The sequence below is a fragment of the Vidua macroura genome, chromosome 3 (assembly GCF_024509145.1).
Source record: "Vidua macroura isolate BioBank_ID:100142 chromosome 3, ASM2450914v1, whole genome shotgun sequence".
NCBI classification, from domain to species: domain Eukaryota; kingdom Metazoa; phylum Chordata; class Aves; order Passeriformes; family Viduidae; genus Vidua; species Vidua macroura.
Window position 1 is genome coordinate 12239704 of NC_071573.1, and position 25106 is coordinate 12264809.

The window sequence follows — 25106 nt, forward strand, 5'->3', positions numbered from 1 at the left end:
GCAGGTGGACTGACAAGTTATTTATCTGTATCATAAACACATTTATCATATTAAGGTAATGTTGCCTGAATAGAGGTTGTCTATTAGCCTGCCTGTAGCACTGTTAGGAAGAACTTATTCACATCGTTTATGCCTGTTCTCCAGTGTACAGCACAATGTCATCCAAGAGCTTCAGGCAGATAATTTTACTCATGATGGCTGGAAATGTAGACCTGTTCCTGTCTGGTTTAGATGTGACCAATAGGAGACCAAAATGGAGAGAAATTCAAATGTGTTTCAAAGACTGGCCTGGTTTTGATCTTTTCTGAAGTGAATGAGCATTTTTGGTGCCTTCAGACTTATCTTAAGCCAAGAGAGCATCTTGGATGTCTCATCCTTTCAGCAGAGGCATTCATGTGGCACCAGAGAGATATGCTTCACTCAACAAAGAATAACCCCTTGCATTAGACCTTTGCTTTGGTTCAGAACTTTCCTGACAGCTTTGACAGGAGGCAAATGTGTTCCTTAACTCTTTTTTAGTCTCAGACAGCTTTCATTTAGTCCCACAGTACCCCCAGCTCAAGATATGGGTTGCTTTAGGAGAACCATTGCTTTTTGGTTTTCTTTTTCCATCTCTGTGGAGATAGAGCTCTCCAAGTTTCATGGCTTTACTGACTCACCTCAACTTCCTGTGCTCCAGACCAGAGCGATTTCACTAAATAAAGTTTGATTCACAAGTCTTGTGGTCAGACATAAAGTTCCAAGTGAAACAAATACAAAGTGTACAGTACAAGCCTGTGCTTGATAATGGGATAAGCAAATAGGAAATGAAAGGCATATGATAGTCACTAGGATACTGCTGAGAAACCAATTTCCAGCTTGTAAAGATAGCTGTGTTTTAAACAGCCCTCTTACGTGTTCTTCATTATAGCACTTTCTTTGCCACATGCCATTGAGGTGACTGATACTTTCAACATGTTACTGATTTGTGGTTTTGCAGATACTGTGTACATTCACATATTTCTTCTTCTTTGTTTCAGAGATGGTGATGTTGCTGGAATGGTGGTCAGGCACTGATTGCACCCTTTACACTGACCCAGAGAGTTACCACAAGTACGGGAAGGAGAATGCCATCGTAATCCTTAATCACAACTTTGAAATTGACTTTCTCTGTGGTTGGAACTTTTGTGAGAGATTTGGGGTCTTGGGGGTGAGTTACTTAGTATTTAAGATAAATCTCCTTGGATGTGAAAGAAACACCAAAATAAGTTAATTGTGTTTTTGAATTAACAGATCTGTTTTCAAATTTCACCTGGCTGCTGTTCAGAATTAGAGGTGAACCTAAAGCAGTGCAGTGCAAGTATGTGGAGACAGGATGATGGCTCAGGAAACCACAGACATTTTAAAAGCATTGTAGTTAAAGCTGATGAGGAAATATTTTCTTAACCTATGGGGAGATCATTTCAGTTATTTCTCTCTGTGTGTTTACTAAGTAACTATTGCAGTTCATTGTGCTGCATAAAGATGAGCTATGCCGTGATTCTTTCCCAGTTTAATTACAGAATTTGTTTGCTTTTTCCAGTGTAATCTTACAAATCCACAGCTCAGGTTTGAATGATGTGTAGCCTGCCTCTCTCAGAATGAAAGAGCAGCCATCTTAAGTGAAAGCAGTGACCAGCTAACAGCAGTAAGAGATGGGGGAGGAATGAGTTATTCATGCTTGAATACACTGCTGCATTAAGCTAGGAGTTCATGTGCGTTTGTTTTCAGGGCTGCTTTTTTGTTTCCCCTGTCGGATCATGGGGATAATTCAAGCCCCCATCTAAATCAAGCTGACTTCATTCTGTAATGATATTCTCTGTCTATAAAGAATTTAGATAAGAGTACCTCCCTCATAAGGAAGAAAACCAATGACTCATTTTGGCAGTGTTCTTCAGCATCCTTTTAGCTTTGATACTGGCCACTGTATAAAGTCCTGACCTTGGATTGTGTGAACCTCTGATTTTTGTGGCCTTCCCTTTGGATTCCTTGCATTTTCTGGACATTTAGGCAACACTCCTGTCACTTTCAAATTACAATAATGGCAGTCTGTTTAACAGAAGCATTAAAAGGGGCCTTAAAAGTGGAGGAAAGTGAACCGAAGCATTACAGGCTCTTTGTGTAACTGAAATGGCTGTTGGCTTCTGAATAACTTCTGCCATATTGTCTGGGACTTGAGCACAGAGCTGGAGGATGGCATGGAACAGTAGGGAGATGTAGGGAAACCTGTTCCTATCAGGCAAATGTAAGTGCAAAAAACAGTGGTGCTGTAGTACAGTCGGTCTAATTTTGTCAGCCAAATGGCTTCAGTTCTCTAAATAAAGCTGTGTTTTTGAGGGTCAGGTGCTTCTTCAGAAAACACCAATGTAGAAGATGGAGGGATTGTTTCTGTACAAAGTAATAGGCGCCTACAAGGTCAAAATATCTTGTTTTACGTTGTTGCTGTGTAGTTGGCTGGAATCATACCAGCTGCATTTTTTTTAATAGTTTCCCAAGTTATTAAGGATTCTGTTTTAGTTTTTTATGTTGTTACCTACATATAAGGAAACCACAATGTAGAAACAACTGCTGAAATTACTATGCTGCACTCACTGAAAATAATTTTTCCTTTTTTTGGTTGCTTGCATATGTTACTCAGTTTACATTTATACTAATATTAGGATTATTTTAGGAACTATATATGATATATGCTGGTTGTGGTTTTGCTTTTTTTTTTTTTAACAACAAAACAAAAACAAATAAAAAACCCAAACTACCAACACAAAACCATTTCAGTCCTGAGCAATGTACTGTGGTTTTACTTCCCAGAAACTGTTCCCAGAAGAAATAGTTTTCACGTGCTCTCATTTGCATAGATGTCTTTACTTAACAAAGCAGTACATTTCCCTCTTGGGGCAACCAGCCCAAGTTCTTCTTAAGCCAGGTTAAAAAAGCCCATAAAGGGAAAAAAAAAAAAAAAAAAGAAAAAAAAACATTAAAAAATGGAAAAAAAACATAAAGAATGGGAAATGCCAAACTGATTTTCCTGATTGAATTGCCTATATTGCTATACTGGTACTTATCTTGGGCCAGTGCAAGGGTAGATGATTGTGCAGTGATGAGGGGTGTAGGTTGGTTTGACTTGTGCTGCCTTACATGAGCTTCCACTATGCAAAATTTCAGGGCAAGGTGTGGCAGCGCAGTTAGGAACATAAGAACCTTTAGGGCTGACATTTAGGAAAAGAGTTATAGGAAAGAGGCAAGTCCACAGGGGACTTTCTGAGGTGTCACAGCCTCCAGTGTTTTGTAGCTCAGGGACTTTGTGAGCCAATGGGTGTTTATATTTAATGATGTTTAATTGTATACTCCATGGAGTTTCTGTGCAAACTTTGGGTATCAGCCAACACCTTACTCAGCTTATCTCACGTCCACTGCTGCGGAAAGGAAATCTTGCACATGCAGTCTCCTGCGTCAGTTATAATGCTTGTCTGCCCTGTTTGGCCATGTTTTAGAAACTCTTTCTATCTCTTTTTTGCCTTAACTAATCCAGTGAAGAGAGGAGAAATGACTGGGGAGGGGGAAGAGGGAGAAAGTGAAGCCAATTTAGAGCCAAAGGGGGTGGAACTGACTGTGCTTGACTTCAGCAGGCAGAATGGCTTTGTTGTGACATCCAGTTGTGCCCTGCAGCTCTGGCAGCCAACAGTAACACTCTTAAGAGTGTCACAAGCATGTTCAAACTCTCAGTATTTTGCAGCTTGAATAGTTCTTTAATGAAGCCCTTAAATGTTATAATTTTTTGCTTGGTTGTTGTGGTGTAACCATCCAGGCAGCTAAACACCACACAGCCACTTGCTTACTCCCTGCCCCCTGTGGGATGGGGAAGAGAACTGGGGGAGGGAGGGGAAGGAATTTGGGGTTGAGTTAGAGTTTAATAGGACAGAAAAGGAAGGGACAAAAATAATGATAATGAATGATGGTGATAAAAGAATCAGAGCGTATAAAACAAATTATCCACCATGGAGTTGTTCACCACAGTCCAGTTCTTTAGCAGCAGTCCCCAGCCATCTTTCCCCCTAGTTTATATACTGAGCATAACAACAAATGGTATGGAATATCCCTTTGGCTAGTCTGAGTCAGCTGTCCTGCTGTGTCTCTTCCCAGCTCTTTGTGTCCGCCAGTCTTTTCGCTGGCAGGGTGGTGAGAAGCCAGAGTCCTTGATGTAGTGTAAACACTGCTTAGCAACAACTAAAACATCCGTGTATTATCAACATTATTCTCCTCCTAAACCCAAAACACAGCTACTGGGAAGAAAATTAGCTCTATTCCAGCTGAAATCCAGACATTGTTTTTGTTTATTGAAAACAATTGAAAACAATGATAAACATCCTTAAACCTGTCTCGCCTCTTTGGTTCCCAAAAAAAAAGTCTTTCCCTTTTGAAAATTGCCCTTCCTGGTCTTAGTTGAAACGTTCAATCTGTGCATTTGTCTGCTCCTTTTCTTGTCTCTCTTCTCCTGGACTAGCTTTCTCCTTATAACCAAATTGCCACAATCCCTACAATTTTATAAAACTCTATCAGTGTGGCTTTGATTTATCATTGTCGTTTAGGATTTGGGTTTTTTTGATGTTTCTTGGAGATGCAGTGGGAGTGGCATAGTCTCTTGCCTGTTTTTAGTTTTGTAAACCTGAGTGTTCTTCTAGGGACTCAGATCTTGGCACGTGTATGGAGGAGGTTATCTGCTGTCTGCTGTGTCCTTCCCTTTTCCTGTCTGTGACAGTCCAGTCCTAGGATTTACCTTATTAGTTGGGACAGCCTAGCCCCTGTGTCCCCATTCAAATGCATTAGTAGCCTTTAGTTTCCTCATTCCTCCAGATGGTGTGTTGCTAACCATCCTCTTGAAAAAAGACCCACTGGACACCAGAACTCAAAATCAGGACATGGTCAAGTTCTGAAGAGGGAGCTATTATTCAGGATTCTTATCAAAAGCACTTTAATATGCTCCCTGCCTGGATTCACTACTTTGTTGTTCTGTCTGATGAAGCAGCAATAAAATAGCTTTGTTAGTAATTTTAACAGCCATTTGTCTGAGATGAAGACATTAATATTGGCAAAAATTGCCTGTGCTTTAAAGCTAAACCTGCTGGTTTTAACCTTAACTACCTGTTCCATATGTCAGGAAACTTAATTTTATTTGAGAGTTGCTTATGTTGAAGCTTGCTATTTGAAAAGCTGAGTGTGGCTTAAATGTAGGTGTGAGAAGATACCTTTTTATATTATTTTATGAGACTAATAGGTGTGTGGGTACAGTAGGTTGTTTGTGCACTTTAATATATTCACACATTTTTATACTAGATTTGAAGTGGTAAAGGGACAAAATCAGGCTTACTAGTGTAGTACATCCGTGTAACATTTCCAACATGGAGAAGTTTTGTTCAATATGAAGCATGAGGAATTAGGAGCATAACTAAATTTGTGAAATGATGGCTTTGAGTGACTGAAGAAAGATACCTTGCCATCATGATGTCCCAGAGAATATAATATGAAGGAGTGACATATTTCAAAAGTAGAGCAGTTGGAATATTGAAAGTATGTCAGTGCTGAAGGCAGCCTGCAGAGCAAATAACTTACAAGGCAGATTGCTGTTGCTAACGGTTTGCACTACAATGAACTTGTTTTAAAAATCAGGAACAACTTTTGTTGGACACTTCCAGCTTTCACATTGATTTCATGCTGTTTGTTATGTTCTTGAAACAAGAGGTGTTGAATAACTGAGGCTGGACATACAGAATCCAGATTTTCTTTCTTTGACAGCATAGTTGCACAAATGCACTAAAGCAAGTTTGTAAAAGTACTTTTTTTACGGTGATGCTGGTGCAGTCATTCACAAAGGAGAACTTCATGGGTATTTCATTTGAACAACCTTGGCCAAAATAAATTAACCTGGATTAAAATGTTAGTATTGTAGATAAGTTGTCCCTGTCCACTGGTAATTTCATTAAACATCTGTTGAAATTACACAGTTCCGAGGGATGAAAATGTTTGACTTCCTTCAAGAAGGCAACTTCTGTGCAACAAATCAGCATTTTTTAATTATTATTTTTCTGTTGAACAAGCTGAATTTTAATATTAAAGGCAACTGTCACATGTTTACCAAAGCACTTTAGTAAAGGAAATGTTAGTGGCTGAAGTCAACTAGAGTTGTGCTTTCCCCCCCAGGTATTTTCACAGGAGCAGTGCATGGGTAGATGACTGAAACAGAACAGCTTGTTATACCTCTAGTTATTGTAAGAGGGATCACAGAATCACAGAACATGCAGAGTTGGAAGGGACCCACAAGGATTATCGAATCCAGCTCCTGGCCCGGCACAGCACCATCCCCAGGAATCCCACCAAGTGCCCAAGAGTGTTCTCCCAATACTTCGTGAACTCTGTCAGGCTGGTGCTGTGACCACTTCCCTGGGGAGCCTGTTCCGGTACAAAACCCTTTGGGGTGAAGAACCTTTTCCTAATATCCAACCTAAGCCTCCCCTGGCACAACTTCAGGCCATTCCCTAGGGTGCTGTCACTGGGCACCACAGAGCAGAGATCAGTGCCTGCCCCTCCTCTTCCCCTCATGAGGAAGTTGTAACTTCATTGAGGTCTCCCCTCAATCTCCTCCAGGCTGGACAGACCAAGTGACCTCAGCTGCTCCTCATACAGCTGCTCCTCAAGGCCCTTCACCATCCTCGTGGTCCTCCTTTGGACACTCTCTAACAGTTCAATGCCTTTTGTACATTGTGTCACCCGACACTGCCCCCAGCACTCGAGGTGAGGCTGCCCCAGCTCAGAGCAGAGCAGGACAATCCCTTCCCTTGCCTGGCTGTTGATGCTGTGCCTGATGCCCCCCAGGACAGGGTTGGCCCTCCTGGCTGCCAGGGCACTGCTGACTCTTGTTCAACTCGCCATCAACCAGGACTCCCAGGTCCCTTTCTGTGGCACTGCTCTCCAGCATCTCATTCCCCAGTACACAGGGCAGCTTCTGAAGGGCAGCTTCTGAAGCTTCTAATGTATTCCTCCCTCACAAGAACAGCCTTGCCAGCATAATGCACTGAGGAGTTTCCTTTGTCTAATTAGTTCTGTCGTTAGCATTCCTTCTACTCCTAGAACAGATGGGTGTATAAAATACTGTGAGGTGATTTAGTTTATTTTTATGTGCATCTAAGGAGTCATACTCACACGTGTCTAAAAGAGCGCTTTTAAATTTTATAAATGCATCAGCAGAGTGAAGGAATAAGAGCACGCCTCAGGGAGGAGTTCAGACATCTGTTGTGCTTTTTGGTTATACCTGTGCTACAGAACACCTTTTCTCACAGTACCATTTCTTGGTTTCACTGAGCCAGGTGTAACTTCTCTCCTGCCTCTTGTGTAACTCATGCTCTTCTTAAAATATGTAAAGTATTAGAAAATAGTTATGGTGAAATAGTCATTTAGCTATCTTTTTAGACTGTAATTTCTGCACTTTAAAGTCTGTAGGAGGATTATTACATTGTCTCTTCAGACACTGTTATGGAGGTCTTGTGCACTCTATGCAGAGTACACTCAGATTAGTTTATGGTAGTTCTTATGACTCTGAACACTTACTTTAAATAAACTTTAAGAACATGTTGAGGTTTCTATTCTTTTGTGGGATGGGGGTGATGATATGGCTGCTGTTGACCTCCTTGTGCAGGAAGGTGGTAAAAGGAGAGGCTGTTTCTCTGTGCCCAGGTTGGGGAGCTGGAAGAGGAGGCTGGGTTCAGTGTTGCTGCTGTCATGTAACAGGGACTAATGTACAACATGGCTTGAAACTGAAATTACTGCAGCTGCTTCTCAGGGGAGCAGTGCATTTGGAATCTTGATCTGAGCCCATCACTGAAATTATGAAATTCTCAAATGCTCAAGAGGGAGCACTATTATTATTACAAAGCATTAAATCATTTGATAGAGATGGTTCCTGCATTCTTAGAAATGGAACTCTCTGTCATCCTCTGTTCAGCTTTTGTGTAACAGTTGCTGGTGAAGCTGTGTGATGTGCACTTGCCTTCCAGTCTTACGAGCTTTTAGATAGCTTAATTATTTAAGGTATTTTCCTTCTCAAGGAAGAAAAGCAGATGAAAAAAATGAGCTGACATAAAGAATTAGGTCAGGTCTCTTCCTGTAGCAGCCAAATGAACAAGAGTGACTAAAAAAGTTAAAAGAAGTATTTTCTGTTGATGGTAACTTCTACCAATAAGTAATTTCTAGTCAAATGTCATGTCCTGGAATCCATCTGCAGAGCTTTTTGATGGGCTAACTTAAAATAATATCATGGTCAAAAACTGGACTGTAATTACTCCCATCTTTCTTCTAAGGAAATGTCACAGTTTTTTAGGAAATGCTGAAGCAACAATTTCTTTATGAACACAGCACTCACATGTGACATTTTATTGATTAAATAACCAAGTGAAATGTAAGACAGCTCACTAGGGTAGGCTGGCTTGGAAGACAGGAAAGGAGCACATGGAATCAGTTCTCCTGCCCTAGAGGATGTTAGTCTGAGATGATCTCAGAGTTAAATTCTGGAGTAGGATTAATATACAGAGTATGTTGAATGCTTGATAAATCACAGACTTCCTGTGGAGTGTCTGGACCAGTCACTTCAGTGTCTGTCACACATGTGAGACAGGAAGAGTGGGGTTTTTTTTGTGTTTTCCTACTCCAGAAGCATGCTTTGAAGAGAAATTTGCTACTTGAAGTATGCCCTTTCATAAACAAAACTGAACACAAATTAAGTATTCTTATTGCTGCTGTTGTTTCTAGTGTTTAAGGTTTCTTCTATTGGTAAACCATGTGTGCATAGCATCAGTATGTTGTGCTGCAGTGGCTCTATGACTCTGCTTTTTATTTTCCTCTCTCTTTTTTTTCCCCTCCATATTGAGATGTATAGTTTCACGGTATCTTAAAGGAACTTGAGCTGCCACTGCCAGGATCTGATTGAATTAAGAATTTTCATTAATACAGCTGAGGTCATTTGCATGGATTGAAGGAATTTGGTTTCTCTTTTGGGTTTCAGTGTTTGGGTAGGAGAGAGCAACACAAACTCATATATATATATATATAATTCTAGAAGTCTTCCATGCAGATACCTGAGATTAGATTTGACTGTTCTGTCATATGAGAGAAACTTATTTTTCTTTGTTTTGCTTTTACACTGATTTTAAAACTGGGTCTGGTCAATATAAATGGGTATCTTCGTGTCTAACTATGCAAGTCTCATACCCACAGTGCACTCTTTAAGTGGTTTAACTCTGACTTGCTTTGATTCTGTCTTGCAGAGTTCCAAAGTGCTTGCAAAGAAGGAGCTCTCCTACATGCCTATCATTGGCTGGATGTGGTATTTCCTAGAGATTGTCTTCTGCAAGCGCAAGTGGGAGGAAGATCGGAAAACTGTGGTACAGAAGTTGCTCAATCTCCGTGACTACCCTGAAAACTTTTGGGTGAGTGATGCTTAACAAATGGAGTGTGAGGTAGCAGGAATGAGAGGCACAGGCAATATGTGATGCTTACCAGGTTGTTCCTGAGACTTTTGATTCATTAGCTTCCTTGGGAGTATCAGGAGAATACTCTCAACTGAATTTTCTTTGGAGTTTCCCAAGTACTGTGTTATCTGTTTCCTCCTCTGTAGTATGAAGCCCTGCAGATATTACTGCAAAAATAATATTATAGTATAATGAATCCTGCACTGTGATCCACTCAGTAAATTTTTTGGTTCTCTAATTACAGGTGCTGGAGAGGGGTAGATGCAGGGGTTCATGGCTGTGTAACAGATGCATGTGACAATGTTGTACTGAAGTACATCAGCTGTATTTGTTACCTAAGCTCTCCTTTCACCTTAGATTGCAGAGTTAATATACTGGAGTTTTCTCCTTCCCTGTGATTCTACCATTCCTATGAAGGTGTTTGGTTAGACATGGCCCAGTGGAAGTGGAAGCCACCTGGTCAGAGAAGTGGCCTGAGGTAGCCATTGTCTCTGTTCCAGGGAGAGGATTGGTGTCACTTTTCAGTAACAACAAAGTCTTACTTTTTGCATCACCATAATTTTTTAGTATCCACCATGCCTGGTATTTCTTTATCTGAGAATGAAAAGCCTTTGAATTTTTTTCTCTTCTCAGAAATCATAAAAATTGCAGTTCTTCTGAGCTAGTGATGGCAAGAGTGCAATTTAGTTAAAGAAATGGAATCTTAAGCAACATCCCCGGGCCCTACAGAAACTATTGCTGTTTCTTCATGAAGATGTATATGCTGTATTTCTCATGCTCTGAAACAAATTTCTTTTGTTAATTGTCATTGATTTAAATGAGTACTAAGCAATCAAAACTAATCTCTGTGCTTCAGTGTTGAAGTGACTTCCAGGCAGGAGGCTGTCTAGCAAAGGGGTGATTCTGGGATTTTAGTTTCAGTTTCTTTCCAGAGATTTGCCTGTGCTCTGTGATATTCTATACAGGTAGGCAGCTCAACTCTAATCAGTGAGCACAAGCCACCACCATCCTGTAGATACTCCTGTAGAGGGGTTGCTAAAAAGGAGCTATACCTATGTAAGAGAGATAATTGTTGATGTACACCTGGGGTTATTGCAGTGTGGAGTTTTAATTTGCTTTTGTATGAAGATAATGTCAAAAAGCATAACAATAGCACCTTGGAAAGTAGACAAGGCAAAGCACACTAAGTGAACTAGAGAGACTTTCTCATCAGTTTCTCTGTGTCTCATCAATCTGAATAACATTATGCATGCAATACACGAGTAAAAGTACTCTTGGATGAGCTAGAACTGAAGCTGGCTGCTTGGCTAGTTTCTTCAGTATCTCTGTCTTTTTTGGCTACATTTTTGCTGTGGGTTATGAGGACTTACTTTGTGTCACTTGGCAGTGCTCTCTGATGTGTTAGTTTGCATTCATGCTTGGCAGAAAGCAGATGAGCAAGTGGTAAATCTCCAGAGATCTGTGTGTTCTCCCCTGCCTGCCAGTGGCAAGATTGTAATTATTCATATCTGAGCACTTCCACTGTATAGTTCATAAGAGCATGAGCCTTTCAGTTGTCCTGCGTGTGCTGCCTTACATCTGTTAACATCTGTCTCATTGGCATCAAAGTTGCTGTTTGAAGTTTTCCATGGACCTCGGGTGCCATAGAGAAAGCAAACAGGTTAGAGTGAGGGCAAGCAAGCTGGGCACTGCAGCATTTCCTAGAAACGTTTCTGGTTTAGACACTTAGCAAGTTTTAGATGCCATGATGTTTGAATACTTAACCATCACAGAGAGACTTGCAACAGGAGTATGTTTTGAGTGTTTTCTAACAGCTTATTAGAGATGGAGTGACTCAGAGAAATCAAGTCATTCTGATGGCAGGTAGCAGAATGTTAAAGAAGAGCTGATGTTAAAGCCTAAAGGCTGAGGTTCAGACTGGATGGCAAGCTGGATGAGTTTGGATTTGGGGTTTTGGGGTTGTTGTTTTTTGGGGTTTTTTTTTATTTTTTTGGTTGGGATTTGCTACTTCAGTCAAATAAATTACATAAATGTGCATGTAGCTACACCTGTCCCAGCTAGCCGTGTTAATTTGGATTGTGCTGGTGGGAATTTGAGAGAACTCTGCTCAGTCAGCAGGAAACCTGAGCTTCTGTCTAACTGTAGTTCTGTCTTGGTTTTAGTTCCTGATTCATTGTGAGGGCACAAGGTTCACAGAGCAGAAGCACCAGATCAGCATGAAGGTAGCTGAAGCCAAAGGTCTGCCCAAGCTCAAGTACCACCTCCTGCCACGAACAAAAGGATTTGCTGTCACCGTGCAGTGTTTGAGAAATGTAGGTAAGGAAAGTCACAGGGGACAATGCTAAATTATTATTTCTTCTAACTGCTGACAGTTTGCCATGCTTTTCTTTTCCCTGTAGCATGTATCCTAGGAGAAAAATTCTGGGATACTTTCAGAAGCATCTGTTTTTTTCATTAGCCTCTGGTTTTAATAATAGTCCTGAATCAGTTTGTGAGGTTGGTTTTGGTTGGGGTTTTTTTGTTTTGTTTTTTGTTTGGTTTTTTGGGTTTTAATTTATTCTTATGTTTTGTTAACCGTGACTGTGTTGAGGAATCTCAGTTACATATTTTGTACCAATTGGTACATATTTTGTTGCATATTTTATACCTATTGCCAAAGAATAGTATTTCTTTGTATTTGCTAAGCAGTTCTAGTCTAAATGAAGCAAATGCATCAGTAGAGAATCTGAGATGGTTAAATAATTAATTAAAATAATTTCTTGTGCTAAATGACTACCTCAAATAATGCAATTTTAAAATAAAAAAAAATATTCTATTTTAAATTTATGTATAGATTTGCTCTTTAGGGTTTCTTAATGGAGCTGAGGAAGGGGAGTAGGCCTTGACTGAAGATACATGTAGGTGAAATTTATAAACAGTTTCTACATTACAGAACATGAGTAAGTTTTTCTTCACTAACATTGTTTTGAGCTCACAATTTATTTCTGGTTACTTGCATTTGCCAACTTTAAAGTGGCATCATATTGCACATGTTGCCTTTGAAGTGATATTCTTTGACTAATACTATCTATGAAATTCTTTGATTAATGCTACTATCAGAGTCTTCTGCTGTGTACTTCACAGGCAAAGGAAATACAGTGCTAAGTAGCTGTAGTGTCACAGGGTCTTTGGGGTCTGGTAGATTTGTGAGTTAGATGGCTGATGTATAAGAAAGAAATAAGTGGTTTCTGGTTTAGAAGAAAATGTTCCAGCTTGACTGAAATTAATGTCAAAACTTCTTTTGTCCTCAAAGACATGTTTTTATGTGGCATATCTGGGATAGCTGCTGTAAGAAAAGCTTCCCAGTCAGCTGGGTTGTTGTCTTATGTATTTCTTCTAAATACCTTCGGGCAAGCCAGGTAGATCATACCACTGTTGTAGCTTCCCAGGCACCCACAACTTTCCACCCCCAAGATGGATAACATAGCTTGGATCCTTTCTGATCCATGAAGAAGAGGTAAGTTATGTGAAGCATCCAGAAACCCCCCAAGAGCACAGTTTAGCCTTGCCTTTGGAATAAGGGTGACTGTTCTGCTGAGGGCAGGGGGTAGTAGACTTGAGGCACAGAAGAAGGCTTGAGTCAAAACTCTGTGGCCTCTAATGCCCTGAGCTGGGAATCAGGAGCAGGTTCTTTTGGTGGTGATTTTGTTCTTTTCACTGCTCTGTGTAATGCAAGCAAAATATGGCATGATGGTGTACAAGCAGCTGACTGTGGGAAAACATTCCAAAAGGAAACAACTTTAGGAAATCCAAGTGACATAAAAAATTTTGGACATTCATGCCACACATTACCATAACACTTACTAGTACTCTAAATATTTGAAACATCTTCAGAAAAGGGAGACTGAGGTTGCTAGATTACTTATTTAGGAGAGTAGAGTATATGTCACTGCCTCAGTCCAGAAGCCATAACTTACTAGATCAAGCAGTGTAAAGCCTGCAGGAAGGCAGTATTTCCCTATGAGGCTTTGAGGAGAAGCAGAGTCATAACTTCTCATATGCAGCAAAACCTTGAGCTTAAAAAACCAACCAACAAAGCTCTGAGAGTTTGATGGCCTCAGGCTGGTGTTGCAGGTTGTTCTAGGTTTGTTGCTTTACTTGCCTTGTTATTTTTTGCAATGAGAGGGAGATAGAAAAGTTACTGCTTGGGTTGCTGTATGTTTCTCTCCTATAGAGACAAGGGATTCATGTAAAGAGCATCTGAAAACAATGTCTTATTTTTCAGAACTCCTTGTAACATTATTATGTAAAGACAGTAAGTCCATGCAGATGTTTTGAATAGAGAATGTGGGGGCAGTCTCTTTTGACAGTCCATGATCTGGAAATCTAATACTATCTAGAAATTAGGTCATATCCGTGTGCATCTCTAAAAGTGAGGGACTAGTGCTGAGCTGCCTGAGCCCATTTTGGGCTCTGCCATTTAGGCTGGTGCACCTTCTGTTCTCTCACAAGGGTGATGGGCCTGGCTGGAGGGCCTTGCTAAGGGATGTAGCTGCAGCACGACATAGCACTGGAGCCAAATCACAGGTCTGGGACCAGTTCACAGCTGAGTTCCTGTCCCATTTTTTTTCCTCCTTTTTGACAAGGGTGTGATTCAGCTTGTCAGAGGCTGTAATACTATGGGATGGGTAGATGCTGGTTTCTCTGGCTGTAGGTGCAATTCACCCATGGCAGCAGAGATCACAGGTTGGTCCTCTTCAAAGCTTTGTATCGAGTCTTAATGCTACTTGCTGCAGTCACTCTAGAAAGACTTCTGAAGTAGTTCTGCAGTAGTTGGAAATAGACATTGGTGACATCAGTCTGGCAAGCCCACCTGTTGTGAAAAACTAAGTTTCAGAAAGAGTTTATTTAATGTGCGTATATTGGAATCTTCCTCCATGCCAGTGATGCCATATCTGTCTGCATAAACAGATGTATTTGGGTAAAAATACCTTTCACGCAAAATAACAAGTAAAGAACCTTCCCTCCTAACTAATCACTTTCATAAGTGATAATGGAATTGTTTTTTCCTTCAGAACTTGCTTTAAGAAGTTCAGCTCTCCATACATAATTTGATTCTTAAAGAAATTATTTTAATATTTTCTGAACTTGTTCTGATATTTTTGTCAGTGACCATTCCTACCAGTATGGTTTTACAGATGCAGTCCCCAGGAATTTAATTTCTAGAAGCTGTTCACTTTCATAATAAATTGCTGTTTGCTACCTGTAGAGTTCATGGAAGCAAATGAAAATACAAATCCGTTTCTAAAACAGTAAAAGTTGATGTCTCAAATACTGCAAAAAATCTACTTAACTGTTACTTTTATTGTCTGGTTGCATATCAGGCAGTTCCTTTCAGCTGCTTTTATTTAGTAAAGACTTGTACTTAAAAATGTTCTTCACAATGGATTGTAGATAAGCCCAAGTTTTGTTGTGCACCTTTTCCTCCAGTTGTGCATGCTGGGAACTGCTGTCCCAGAGGAAATGCATGAGAATAAATTTCAGGGTGATATTCTCATAGAGTTCATTTTGACAGTGTTTGGGGGTATTGCAATTACTTTTTTTTCTCCATACGCTGTATATTAGTCCTGGATTTATGTTTTTTTGTGTGGTTTTTTTGTTGTTGTTTTTTTTTTGTTTTGTTTTTGTTTGGTTTTTTTTGTTTTGTTTTGGTTTTTTGGTTTTTTTTGTCAAGTGGGTTTCTATTCATCATCCAGAGCAAGTAATGGAGTTTGAGAGTATGAGTGGTTTTTGATTAAGCTGGCCCAATTAATGAAATGTTAAATCAAAGGATTGTGTCAAGGTGGTGTCACATCAGCAGTACAGTGAATGTCACTGTACTTTCCCTCCCTTTTCCAGTCTTCAGATCATTTTGTGCTATCATGAAGATGCATGTAGCCATAGGCATTGCCTGTAGGTCGATTTGTCAGTGAATCATCCTGGCATAATCCACCATGGCCACAAAGTAATGCGTGAAATTCAAGAGGACGGTCAAAGTAAGAAAAATCCTCTCTAGATATGTAATCCAAAGATTTTTTTTTTAGGTTGAAGGTAAGAAATTAAATCTTAAATTCTTAAGGACTTAGCTCTCTGTCAAAATGCTGTAGACAAAGCCCAAAGTTAATGATATGACAAAAAAGCTGGGCAGAGATTAGAAAACAGAAACAAAACAAAAAAAAACCTAATCAGTTTTTTGACAGAAAGGAAAAGCTTTAAAATATTTGTGTTTAGTTTTTAATGAAGAAGAGATCTGAGATATAACTCCTTTGAAAAGAATATTTCACAATTGAAGCAAAACTTCGCAATTGCTGCTTGTATTAGCCTGAGAGTGAGACAGTTGCAATGTTTTCAAGAGACTATGGAGGGGTTTTTTTTCACTTGTTTTAGAATGTGAATTTTCTGGTCTCTTTAGCTTTTGGATGAGAAAATCATGAGATGTCCAATTCTAATTATGCAATTACATAATCCATATTTAATGATAACCAGTTTAAGTGTGTCACACAGCATGCTAGTGCTTCTTTGACTGTGGATGCTTTCTGGCAAATTTTAATTCCATGTAGACTTTTTCTTGGACACTTTCATTGTTATTCTTTTCCTGCACTCTCTGAATGAGAAAGCTAAAATCTTTAGTTATCTTCAGTTATATCTGGATAACAGAGGTCTGTTTACTCCTGCACATTGCTCGCATTGTCTTGGGTTTGGCACTGCTTTGCACCAAAAGATTTGACTGTGTTATTAAAAGGTACTAGAATGAATATTAAACTACAGACCAGTTTGAAACTGGAATAGCTTTTTTTTTTTGTCCCTGGAGAAAAGGAAAGCTCTGTGTAAGACTGTCAGCACATAAAGATGTTACTGTCCATCTGCACAGCAGTTTTTTTCAGAACAGGAGAACTATTTTCCAATGTGTCTCAACAAAAACCCAATTCATATAAAAACTCAAATGTAGATGCCTTGTAAGAGATGGAAGAAAAAGTTTTGTGTATATTATATTTTGCTTTATTGCATCCCTATTGTTGTTAGAATAATCTCATGCTATTAAAGAATAAACTAAGAAGCTTACACTGTATAAACCAAACTGAGCTCTTGTTTTCCTTCAATTACATTGGATTAGTAAATTAGAGTAGATTAGCAAAATCCTTCTACACTAAGAAGCTTAAAAATGGAGGCAGATAATTGATTTTAAAAAAGTAATTTCATACTTGCATTTTACAGGGAGAGTAGTGTGCTTGAAGTAGATTTTGTCTTGTTTTTAGCTTTGAGTTTGGGCTGAGAACCCAATTGTAGTACAAAAAGAATGGAGTTGTTAGTGAGGGACAGAGTCCTTTTGCACTGACAGGGGTTTGGCCTTTGTTTTCAGGATTTCCTTTCAGCACTGAAGCCAGGCTGTTCTTTTCTCCTCTGTGAATTCAGTTTTGCAGTAACAAATGATGTGGTGAGTTTCTGGGAGCTGAATGCTGAGACTAAACCATATTTATTTCTCATAGCTAGAGAGGTTTCAAAACCAAGAGCAAATCTGTCCTGTGTAATAAGTCTTTCTTAGGTGGGTCAAGAGGTCTCACAATAAAGGTTCACCACATGCATTTTTATTAATTATTGCAAAACTCTAGAGCAGAAAGCCTAAAAACACGACAAGCTATACATGAAAATGCTTCTTAGTCACATTTGTGACAAAAAAATAGGAAAGTTTTTTGCTGTAATTGCACCTAGAGTTCATACCATGATTCACAACTGATTTCAGTGTCAGGAAAATGAATCATTCTCTGGTAATTTTGTGATGTCAGGAAAATAGTGTATCTAGGGATGTGTTCAAATAAACTTTTTTGCAGCATTCCATGCGGTTCTAAACAGCAAATGCTTTTTCTGTAGCAGCTGCTTGTTACTGCTCTTTTAGTTTGTCTGCCATCAGCCTTTGCAAATTGTTTTACTGTTCCCACCCAGTCCTGAGCTGTGCAGTTTTCTCAGTGCTGGAAGTTTGGCTACAGTTTTGTTCAGCAGAACTTCCATGTTCTCTTCCTCACATCTGGATAGCAGCAGGCAGCTCCCACAAGATGTGGTGTGTCGTTGGTGCCTGAGTTACCAAACCATGGATGTGACCCGGGGGCTGCTTCGGACCCCCCCGGCCATTTACGGCCGCATTAAGCCCTGCTGCTGCAGAAGGTCTCTCACACACACTTTACCTGTTCTTAGTCAAAGGGTATATATTGTTCATTTTTATAAAATGTGTATCTGCCTGGTTCTTTCCTCAGATGTAGGGGGTAGTTGTTGATTCCCAGTGAGCTGAAAAAGGTAACAGTTCTGCAGCCATTTGACTCCTAGGAAGTCCTAGGTGTATTGTCAGAAGCTGTCATACTGCACCTGATGAAGAATGAGGCATGGATGGATGGAGAGCAAACCTTTCCATTTTGCTGGTGCAGTTCCTGAAAGAGTCACTGGTTATTTGGCTTCTGAAAACCTGCATGTTGAATATTCTGTTGTCATTTTTATCTCGGTGACAGCTCAAACTATGGTGGTATTGCTTATGACTTACTTAAATAGTCTCCTTGTCTGAGAGATAATTACTTATTTCCATTGTGTTACTACATAATGGAATTATGTATTACTGCATAACCTGTTTTTCTTCTTGTAGTTTCTGCAGTCTATGATTCTACCCTTAATTTTAGAAATAATGAAAATCCAACATTGCTGGGAGTTCTAAATGGAAAGAAGTATCATGCAGATTTATATGTAAGGCAAGTAATCCATATTTTAATTCCTTTTAAGCAGGAGCATGTACTTGAAATCATGCTTGGTCAAATAAGGGAATGTTTTCAAGTGGGTAACAGAAAGAAGATCTCTACTAACCCGGCATAGCATGGAAATTGCTTTTCACAACTCAGGGTAGCTGCTTACCCATCCTGAAAAGCTGATACAGACAGGGTAAACCTCATGGCTAAATCTGTTTTGGCAATTAGTTGGGGACTATCACAGTTTTCTTCATAATCTCCTCTGTATTTGCTTGTTGAAGTGCTGTAGGTGTCACACAAGTAAAAAAAAGGTGAAAAATGTAATGAGTCTTCTGTCAGATAATCTGTCTGTATAATGCACATGCCGTTCATGAAAGTCAAAGTATTTAATATTCGTCAATTTCTCCTGTTTACCACTGGCAGGCGGATTCCACTAGAGGATGTCCCAGAAGATGAGCAGGAATGTTCTACCTGGCTCCACAAACTATATCAAGAAAAGGTTGGATTTTTTATCAATACAGCATTTGTGAGCCACTAGTGCTCGGTTATTTATAGTGCTAGTAGACCTTTACAGTGTGCATGTGTAGTGTCCTAATTTGGCAGCTTGGGGTGAGTTGGTTTGTTTGGTTTTCAGGGTAAGTGCTCTGTTTCTCTACATGCAAACTGATCCTGTGCTGCCAGTTATGATTGCTTTCATTTTGTGCATAGAGCAACAGGAAGAAAGCTTAAACAAGCCTTTCTAGAGCAGTTTTAAGCCTCTTCTTTAGAAAGTAGCATAAGGATACAAAAATCAAAATTGTCTTACCACCTTCTGATTAGTAGAAAGATCCCCTTCCCCTAGAAGACACATTCTAAATCAATAAGTAATTTGCAGGCTAAATAAGATATTTTCTTTAGTCCATTATAAATTTTATCCCTGGTTTTACCCTACCTTTTTTACCAAGGCAGACATCCACCATTAAAAGGACAGGCTGATAAATTGTTTTCACACTGTGGGTATAGAAGACAATTTAAGATTCCTAATTTCTTAGGACTGGGAGAGACTAATTATTGTGTTTCTAGATGCCCAGTGGTTTGGGTTGGTTTTTTTTTTTTTCTTTGCAAATACTTTCATATGAATCCTTCCTCTTTCCGAATCTGTTTCTTCTGGGCTGTTTTTAGAATGTTGAGATAGTTGTTGGGGGATGTGTTTTTTGAATGCAAACAGCAATCCCATTTCAATCTCTGGGAGTCATAGGTATGCACAGCATGAGGGCCTGGCAGCTCACTTTTGCTTCAATACCTTGATCAAAGTTATATATTCAGACTGGTATGCAGCAGTGCTTTGCATTTAGAAATTATAGAATATAGCTATGCTCTGGTTTCCTCTCACTGGGACAGCAAAATTCTGCTCTGCCATTTGTCCTGTTCTTCCCAGGACACCACATTAGCATTTTTGTATTGACAGTGGCCTGTCAGTTCTCAGTTTCAAACCATGACTGTTTCTGGTGTAATTCATAGCTCCTCTAAGCAGCTTGCTTACAGGAATGTGGAAAGTAAATGTATCTTGAGGCCTCACTTGTAGGTCTACTCCCTTTGCCTCTGATCTCCCTGCTCATAGTTTGTGCCCCTAACACCCGATTCAGGCACAGCCCCCAGCACCTTTGCAGAAAAGCAGGCTGTTACCCACGGGCCCATGTACATGTAAATGGTCCTTTTGCTCAGCATTGCAGAAGTCCACTTTCTGCTACTGTGACTTGGTAGCCCTGTTTCATGACCCTGAGAACTATTCAGACATCTGCAAGACAAGAGCATAAGTGTGAATGCGGTGATTGTTTTCCTCAATCCTTTATTACATAGTTGCAGTAATTCACTCCAAGATCTTTCTGTTATTCCTTCTTTGGCAAACACTCAGTTGCTTCTAGTGCTAACAGAGATTACATCTATCCTTCATAATATATTGTACAATAGATCATAGTATTCTTCATATCTGTTCTTCATGACAACTTCATCTGCTGGTTGGTTAAGTCTCTGGTTTCCTATTTAAGTAGAGGAGTGAAGTTTTGCATCAAGGAGTGAAGTATGCAGTGTTCAGTTCTCCATTCCATTAAAACCTTTTTTGGTTATGTGAATGTTTTTGATTGATTAAGGCTGGAGGGAGTTGTTTGTTTGTGTTTTGGTTTGGGATTTTTGGTGATGATTTTAGTTTTTCTCTGAGGGCAGCATGTTTCTTTTTCTCCAGCTGTTTTACTTTAGTGAAACTTACTTCATGGCAGCCATTCCTGGTTTACTGAAGCCCATGTCTTTGTAAAATCAAACTGGCAGAATACAGAGCAGGGACAACTTCTTCCAGAGTTCTGAGATGGTGAAAGCCCACCTGCAGAGTAAAAATACAATTTTGTTTCACCTTTCTGCCCTGCATCTTAGAAAGGTAACGGGCTCTTAGGTCGGATAACAAAAAGCAGTACCTGCCCAGGTGCTGTTTCCAGAAATTAATTCTGTTTAATTAATTAATTCTAATTAATTCAGAGTTATTATTCAAAGGGCAGTAATTCATTGCAAGATACACACTCATTCCCTGCTTTGTCTGTTTTGGTTGCAGCACTTGACTTGCTGTTTCAAAGTAAGACAAGATGTGCATGCTACTGGAAAGCACAGACCCTATTTTAACACGCATTATGGTTCCCTGTGCTGTTGCTTATTCTCAAGAAGTTTAATAATTTTGCAGTGGTTTCTCAAGACTCACATACAGTGTACCGAATTATGCTGTAGTAGCATGATTTAGTGGCTGGAGAGTGCCACAGGTACTGAGGTCAAGGCCTGTGCATCCAAGATGATCAGGACTGCAGAGCTGTTGGAATGAGTAATGAAATTAGCAGTTACTGGACATGAAGGGACACTTGATTTTTTTTTAAATTTATTTCCCCATATTGACATTAGTAAAGGAGTGAGAATCTTTGAGAAAATCTTACTCCATTGTTTTTTACCTCCTTGTCTGATCTCACCTACATGTACCTCCATCTGAGCTACTTCTCTGTGGGAGCCTGTTGTGTTTATGTTCTTGCTACTTATCACTTCATTCTTTGGCTTAGTCACTGCTGCAAATGCAGTTGAACAGTCCTGCCAGATGAACAGTGGCATTGTGCTGCTGCTCTAAACCAAACACTGTTCTCCTTCCTTTTCCAGGCTTACAGTAAGCACCATCTCCATATGCTTCTTCCTCACCAGGGGTAGATCTTGTCCTTCCACATATGGCCACCACTGTATCAGTTAGTTCCAAATTATGACAGAAGTTTAATTGGGGTTGCACATTGCCTTCTCTTATTATTTCTTTTATTTTTTTAAACTGCTATTGCTAGAAAGGCTCCCTTTGACTTTAATAAGGACTGGGTTGAGGATCTTTTTGCCAGGTCTAAAGAGGTAATATGTAGTAGTCACAACTCTGCTCATTCTTTCCTGTTTGTTTTCTTTTTTTAACCTCCTTTTAGCCTCAGTGCCTGAAGTAGAAGTTCTGCTTGAGAATCTTAATTTCCATTAAAAAGAGAGCAAGCTTCTAGTTCTTCTTGCTTGTAAAAGAAACTTGGAAAACAGGGCCTGAAAATATATGCAGAAATGTCCTAGGGAATCAGCAAAGCCTAACTGAAGAGAAGTGTATAGAACGCCAGTGTTTGGGAACAAAGAATATATTTTTGGATACTTGTTCTTTGTGGGCTTCCTCACAAAGGGGCAGCAGCATACCTCTGCCATCAGACCTCCTGGTGGAACAAGGAGGAGGACTCCAGTTAGCCTCTCACAAGGAGATGGATGTTCCCTGATTTCTCCTCACTGCATTACCCCTCCCCCTCACTGTCTGAAGTAACTTAAATTTGGTGGAGGCAATAGAGGGAGCATGTTTCCACGTCAGAATGTGATACCTGCGTGGATGGAATTTATTACAAACTGAAAAGAAGCTCTGTGGGCAGAGGCATGAAAGGAACCTAATGTGAGTAAGGTGATTTGGGGAAATGGTGACGTCTATTATCTATTTAAAGTCTGTCTTGTTGCTGGGTATCGTAGGCACCCTCACAAAAGCTCTCAAGACTGATGAACCCATAGATGCCTTTGCATGTGAATGAATGTATTTAAGAGTAAGGAATCATGACTGAACAGCTGTTCCCCACAACAGTGGGAAATATGGTCAAGCTGTTGGCCTTGACATTGTTTTGCCTTTTGCATTTGTTTTCCATCTGTCTCAAGCCTCTCAGTGAGGTGTGGTCAGTGGTTTTGCTGCCCCTCATGCCATGCAGAGCCAACAAAGAAAACCCTGCTGTGCTGGTTTCAAGCAAGCCTGTCCTGCTCTCTGTAGTAGCAGGCCCTCTAATGGCAATGCCAGCAATAGTCAGGAATTCTTCACTTTCCTGGGTACTACCAGTATTTGGAAACATAACTGTATGTAGTAAGTTGAGTTTTCTAATGATGAAGCTCTGTGTTCTAAAGCAATCTTCACTGCACTGTGAAGAAAACTTCATACACGGTGAACTCTGTTGAAGATGGCTCAGTAATGGGCCACAGTGATCTCACTACAACCCAGCTCACATGAGTAAAACACTTAAAATTTTTGTAATCTCAATAAAGTTAGTACAGTGCTTTAATTACTGCATAATCCCTTAAAAGCTGAATGTTCATTTTGAAATAGATAAAGTGATAAGAGCTTGTAATTGCTTAAGTTGCTGTCAAGTAAGTAAAGAATTGTTTGTGGCAGCTGGAGTGTAAGTGTAAAGTCATAGCATAATAGAAAAAATAGTCTTTTGGTTGATTAGTCTTGGCTTTCTTAGAAGTTTTAGAAACCAAAAATCCTTTCTTTAAATAAATATCTGATCATTCTGATTCTTTTTTTTTATGTCAGTCCAATGCTGACTTCATTAATCAACCAGTTTTTTGTGATAACACAGATTTATAGATAACAGATTAATAATCTTTGCTTTTAACAAGGAGGGAGGGGCTTTTTTCCCCTACCCATTTTTGATATCTTGGGTTGGTAAGATCAGTGAAGGCAATGCTATTCACCCATGTGGTCTATAGAGGAAGGTACTGAATTCAAAGTCTCCTGTGCTTTAAAAAACAGCTGCTACAAAACAGAAAAAAACTACACCCACCCCATTATCTTCCTTGTATTATACTTAAAGGTCAAGTCATTTGCTCAAAGCCAGTGAGAGATTTTGTGCTGTTTACACACTAAACTGCCTCTAGGGAGGTTCAGCAGCCAAACTTCCTACCACAAGCGTCATGAGAAGAAGGTGAACAAGACTGCATCCATGGGACAAAGGCAGGAGGGGGTGGTGTTCTTCAGAGTGCAGGACAAAATGATGCCTGGTCACCTTTTCTGACAGGTTTGTGGATGCTGTTTGGGAGCAGCAGTTGGAGAAAACAAGAGGGAATAGAGGATGCTGCTGAGTATGGAGCCCAGACACTTCCCTGGCTTACCTGCAGTGCTTGGGCAGTGGCTGTGGCTCCTGCAGGAGGTTCAGCAGTGATGTGTGCACTGCTGCAGGAGTGTATATCCCATCATCCCTCCTGTTTTCCTAGGCTGTTATGCTCTCCAGGTATGGCATTTTTCAGGCTGTTGTGTGTAGGAGAAAGAAAGTATTCACACATCAATGTATGCTCCCCCTTTTTTTTTTTCTTTTTTTTTTTCTGACTCTGTGTTCATTGACTTCAAAGTACAAGCTTTCCAGCCATCAGCTGGTCTTTGATCTTCCCCTGTGGTTACAAGCCTCCAGAAGGAGGAACATCAAAGCCAGGAATGGCTAGTTTTGTTGGCAGATGGAGATTTAATTGTTGCCCTCCTTTGTTCTACTAGGATGCGTTCCAGGAAGAATATTACCGCACAGGAACCTACCCAGCAGTCCCTACAATACCACCCCGTCGACCATGGACACTTTTGAACTGGCTTTTCTGGGCCTTATTGCTGCTATATCCTTTGTTCCAGCTGCTCATCAACATGATCAACAGTGGATCATCACTGACGCTGGCTAGTTTTGCATTTGTCATTATAATAGGTAAGTTTTCTGATACAAATCGATTACTTACAGTGTAACTGTAATAGGATTTAGTAAGACTTGCTAAATATAAGGATGACTTGTGAATTCAACAACCCATCTAATATGTCCACTCTAGCCTGCACTAGGTTAAAAACATTCTATTTTTGTTTATTTTTTTATAGTTGTACTATTTTTTGTAAGAGCTGCATACAAAATTTTCTGTTTCCGTAGAATTCGAACAGTGACTTCTCGGTGGGTTGCCTACAAAAGGCTTTCTTTTCTTGTGTTGTGTGCTGCTGTGTTCTACTTAAAATGCTTAGAAGAGAAGCACAAGGATAATTTATTCCTCTGAGAATGCTTTTGTCTAATCATAGTCTGATGTGTCATGCACTGGTAATCCACAATTCATGATTTAAGCACAGCCTGTTGTGCCCATCTACTCTGACTTACGTAGCACAGGGCATGGACTGTCACAAGTGATTCCTAGAGTTCCTGTGGCAGTTCTGAACTGCCTTGGTTCATATTTCAACTAGTATGATATTTAAGACAAGAAGGAAAACAAAACAAGGACCTGGCCCAAAGAAAGGGAGATCTTATTTGGTGTTCTTCATGGAAGCAGAAACCAGGTCAGTTTAGCAAATTGCATCATATCTGGGTGTCTGTGATTGAGTGCTGGTTTGAAGAATAAGTTCCCTTCCAGAATAAGCCATACATTTTTAAAGCAAATACTGTCTGTTATTGCACTGACCATCACAGGTATTTATTACTTCATCGCCTTCACATCTGTGTTTATTACAAGCAAGCTTGGAAAAAGAAACAGAACTTCACAG

General features: G+C 39.9%; 1 protein-coding gene across 6 annotated transcripts in view; it reads left to right on the forward strand.

The window, feature by feature from the left end:
• The window catches only part of AGPAT4 (1-acylglycerol-3-phosphate O-acyltransferase 4), a 72257-nt gene that overhangs the window by 37968 nt on the left and 9183 nt on the right, over positions 1-25106 (forward strand). For all 6 annotated transcript variants that reach the window (XM_053974529.1, XM_053974530.1, XM_053974531.1 and 3 more), the window contains 6 exons: positions 1020-1189; positions 9330-9491; positions 11696-11849; positions 18181-18283; positions 18701-18776; positions 24096-24294. In XM_053974529.1, coding sequence (XP_053830504.1) covers positions 1020-1189; positions 9330-9491; positions 11696-11849; positions 18181-18283; positions 18701-18776; positions 24096-24294 — 864 coding nt within the window. The remainder of the gene's footprint in view (positions 1-1019; positions 1190-9329; positions 9492-11695; positions 11850-18180; positions 18284-18700; positions 18777-24095; positions 24295-25106) is intronic.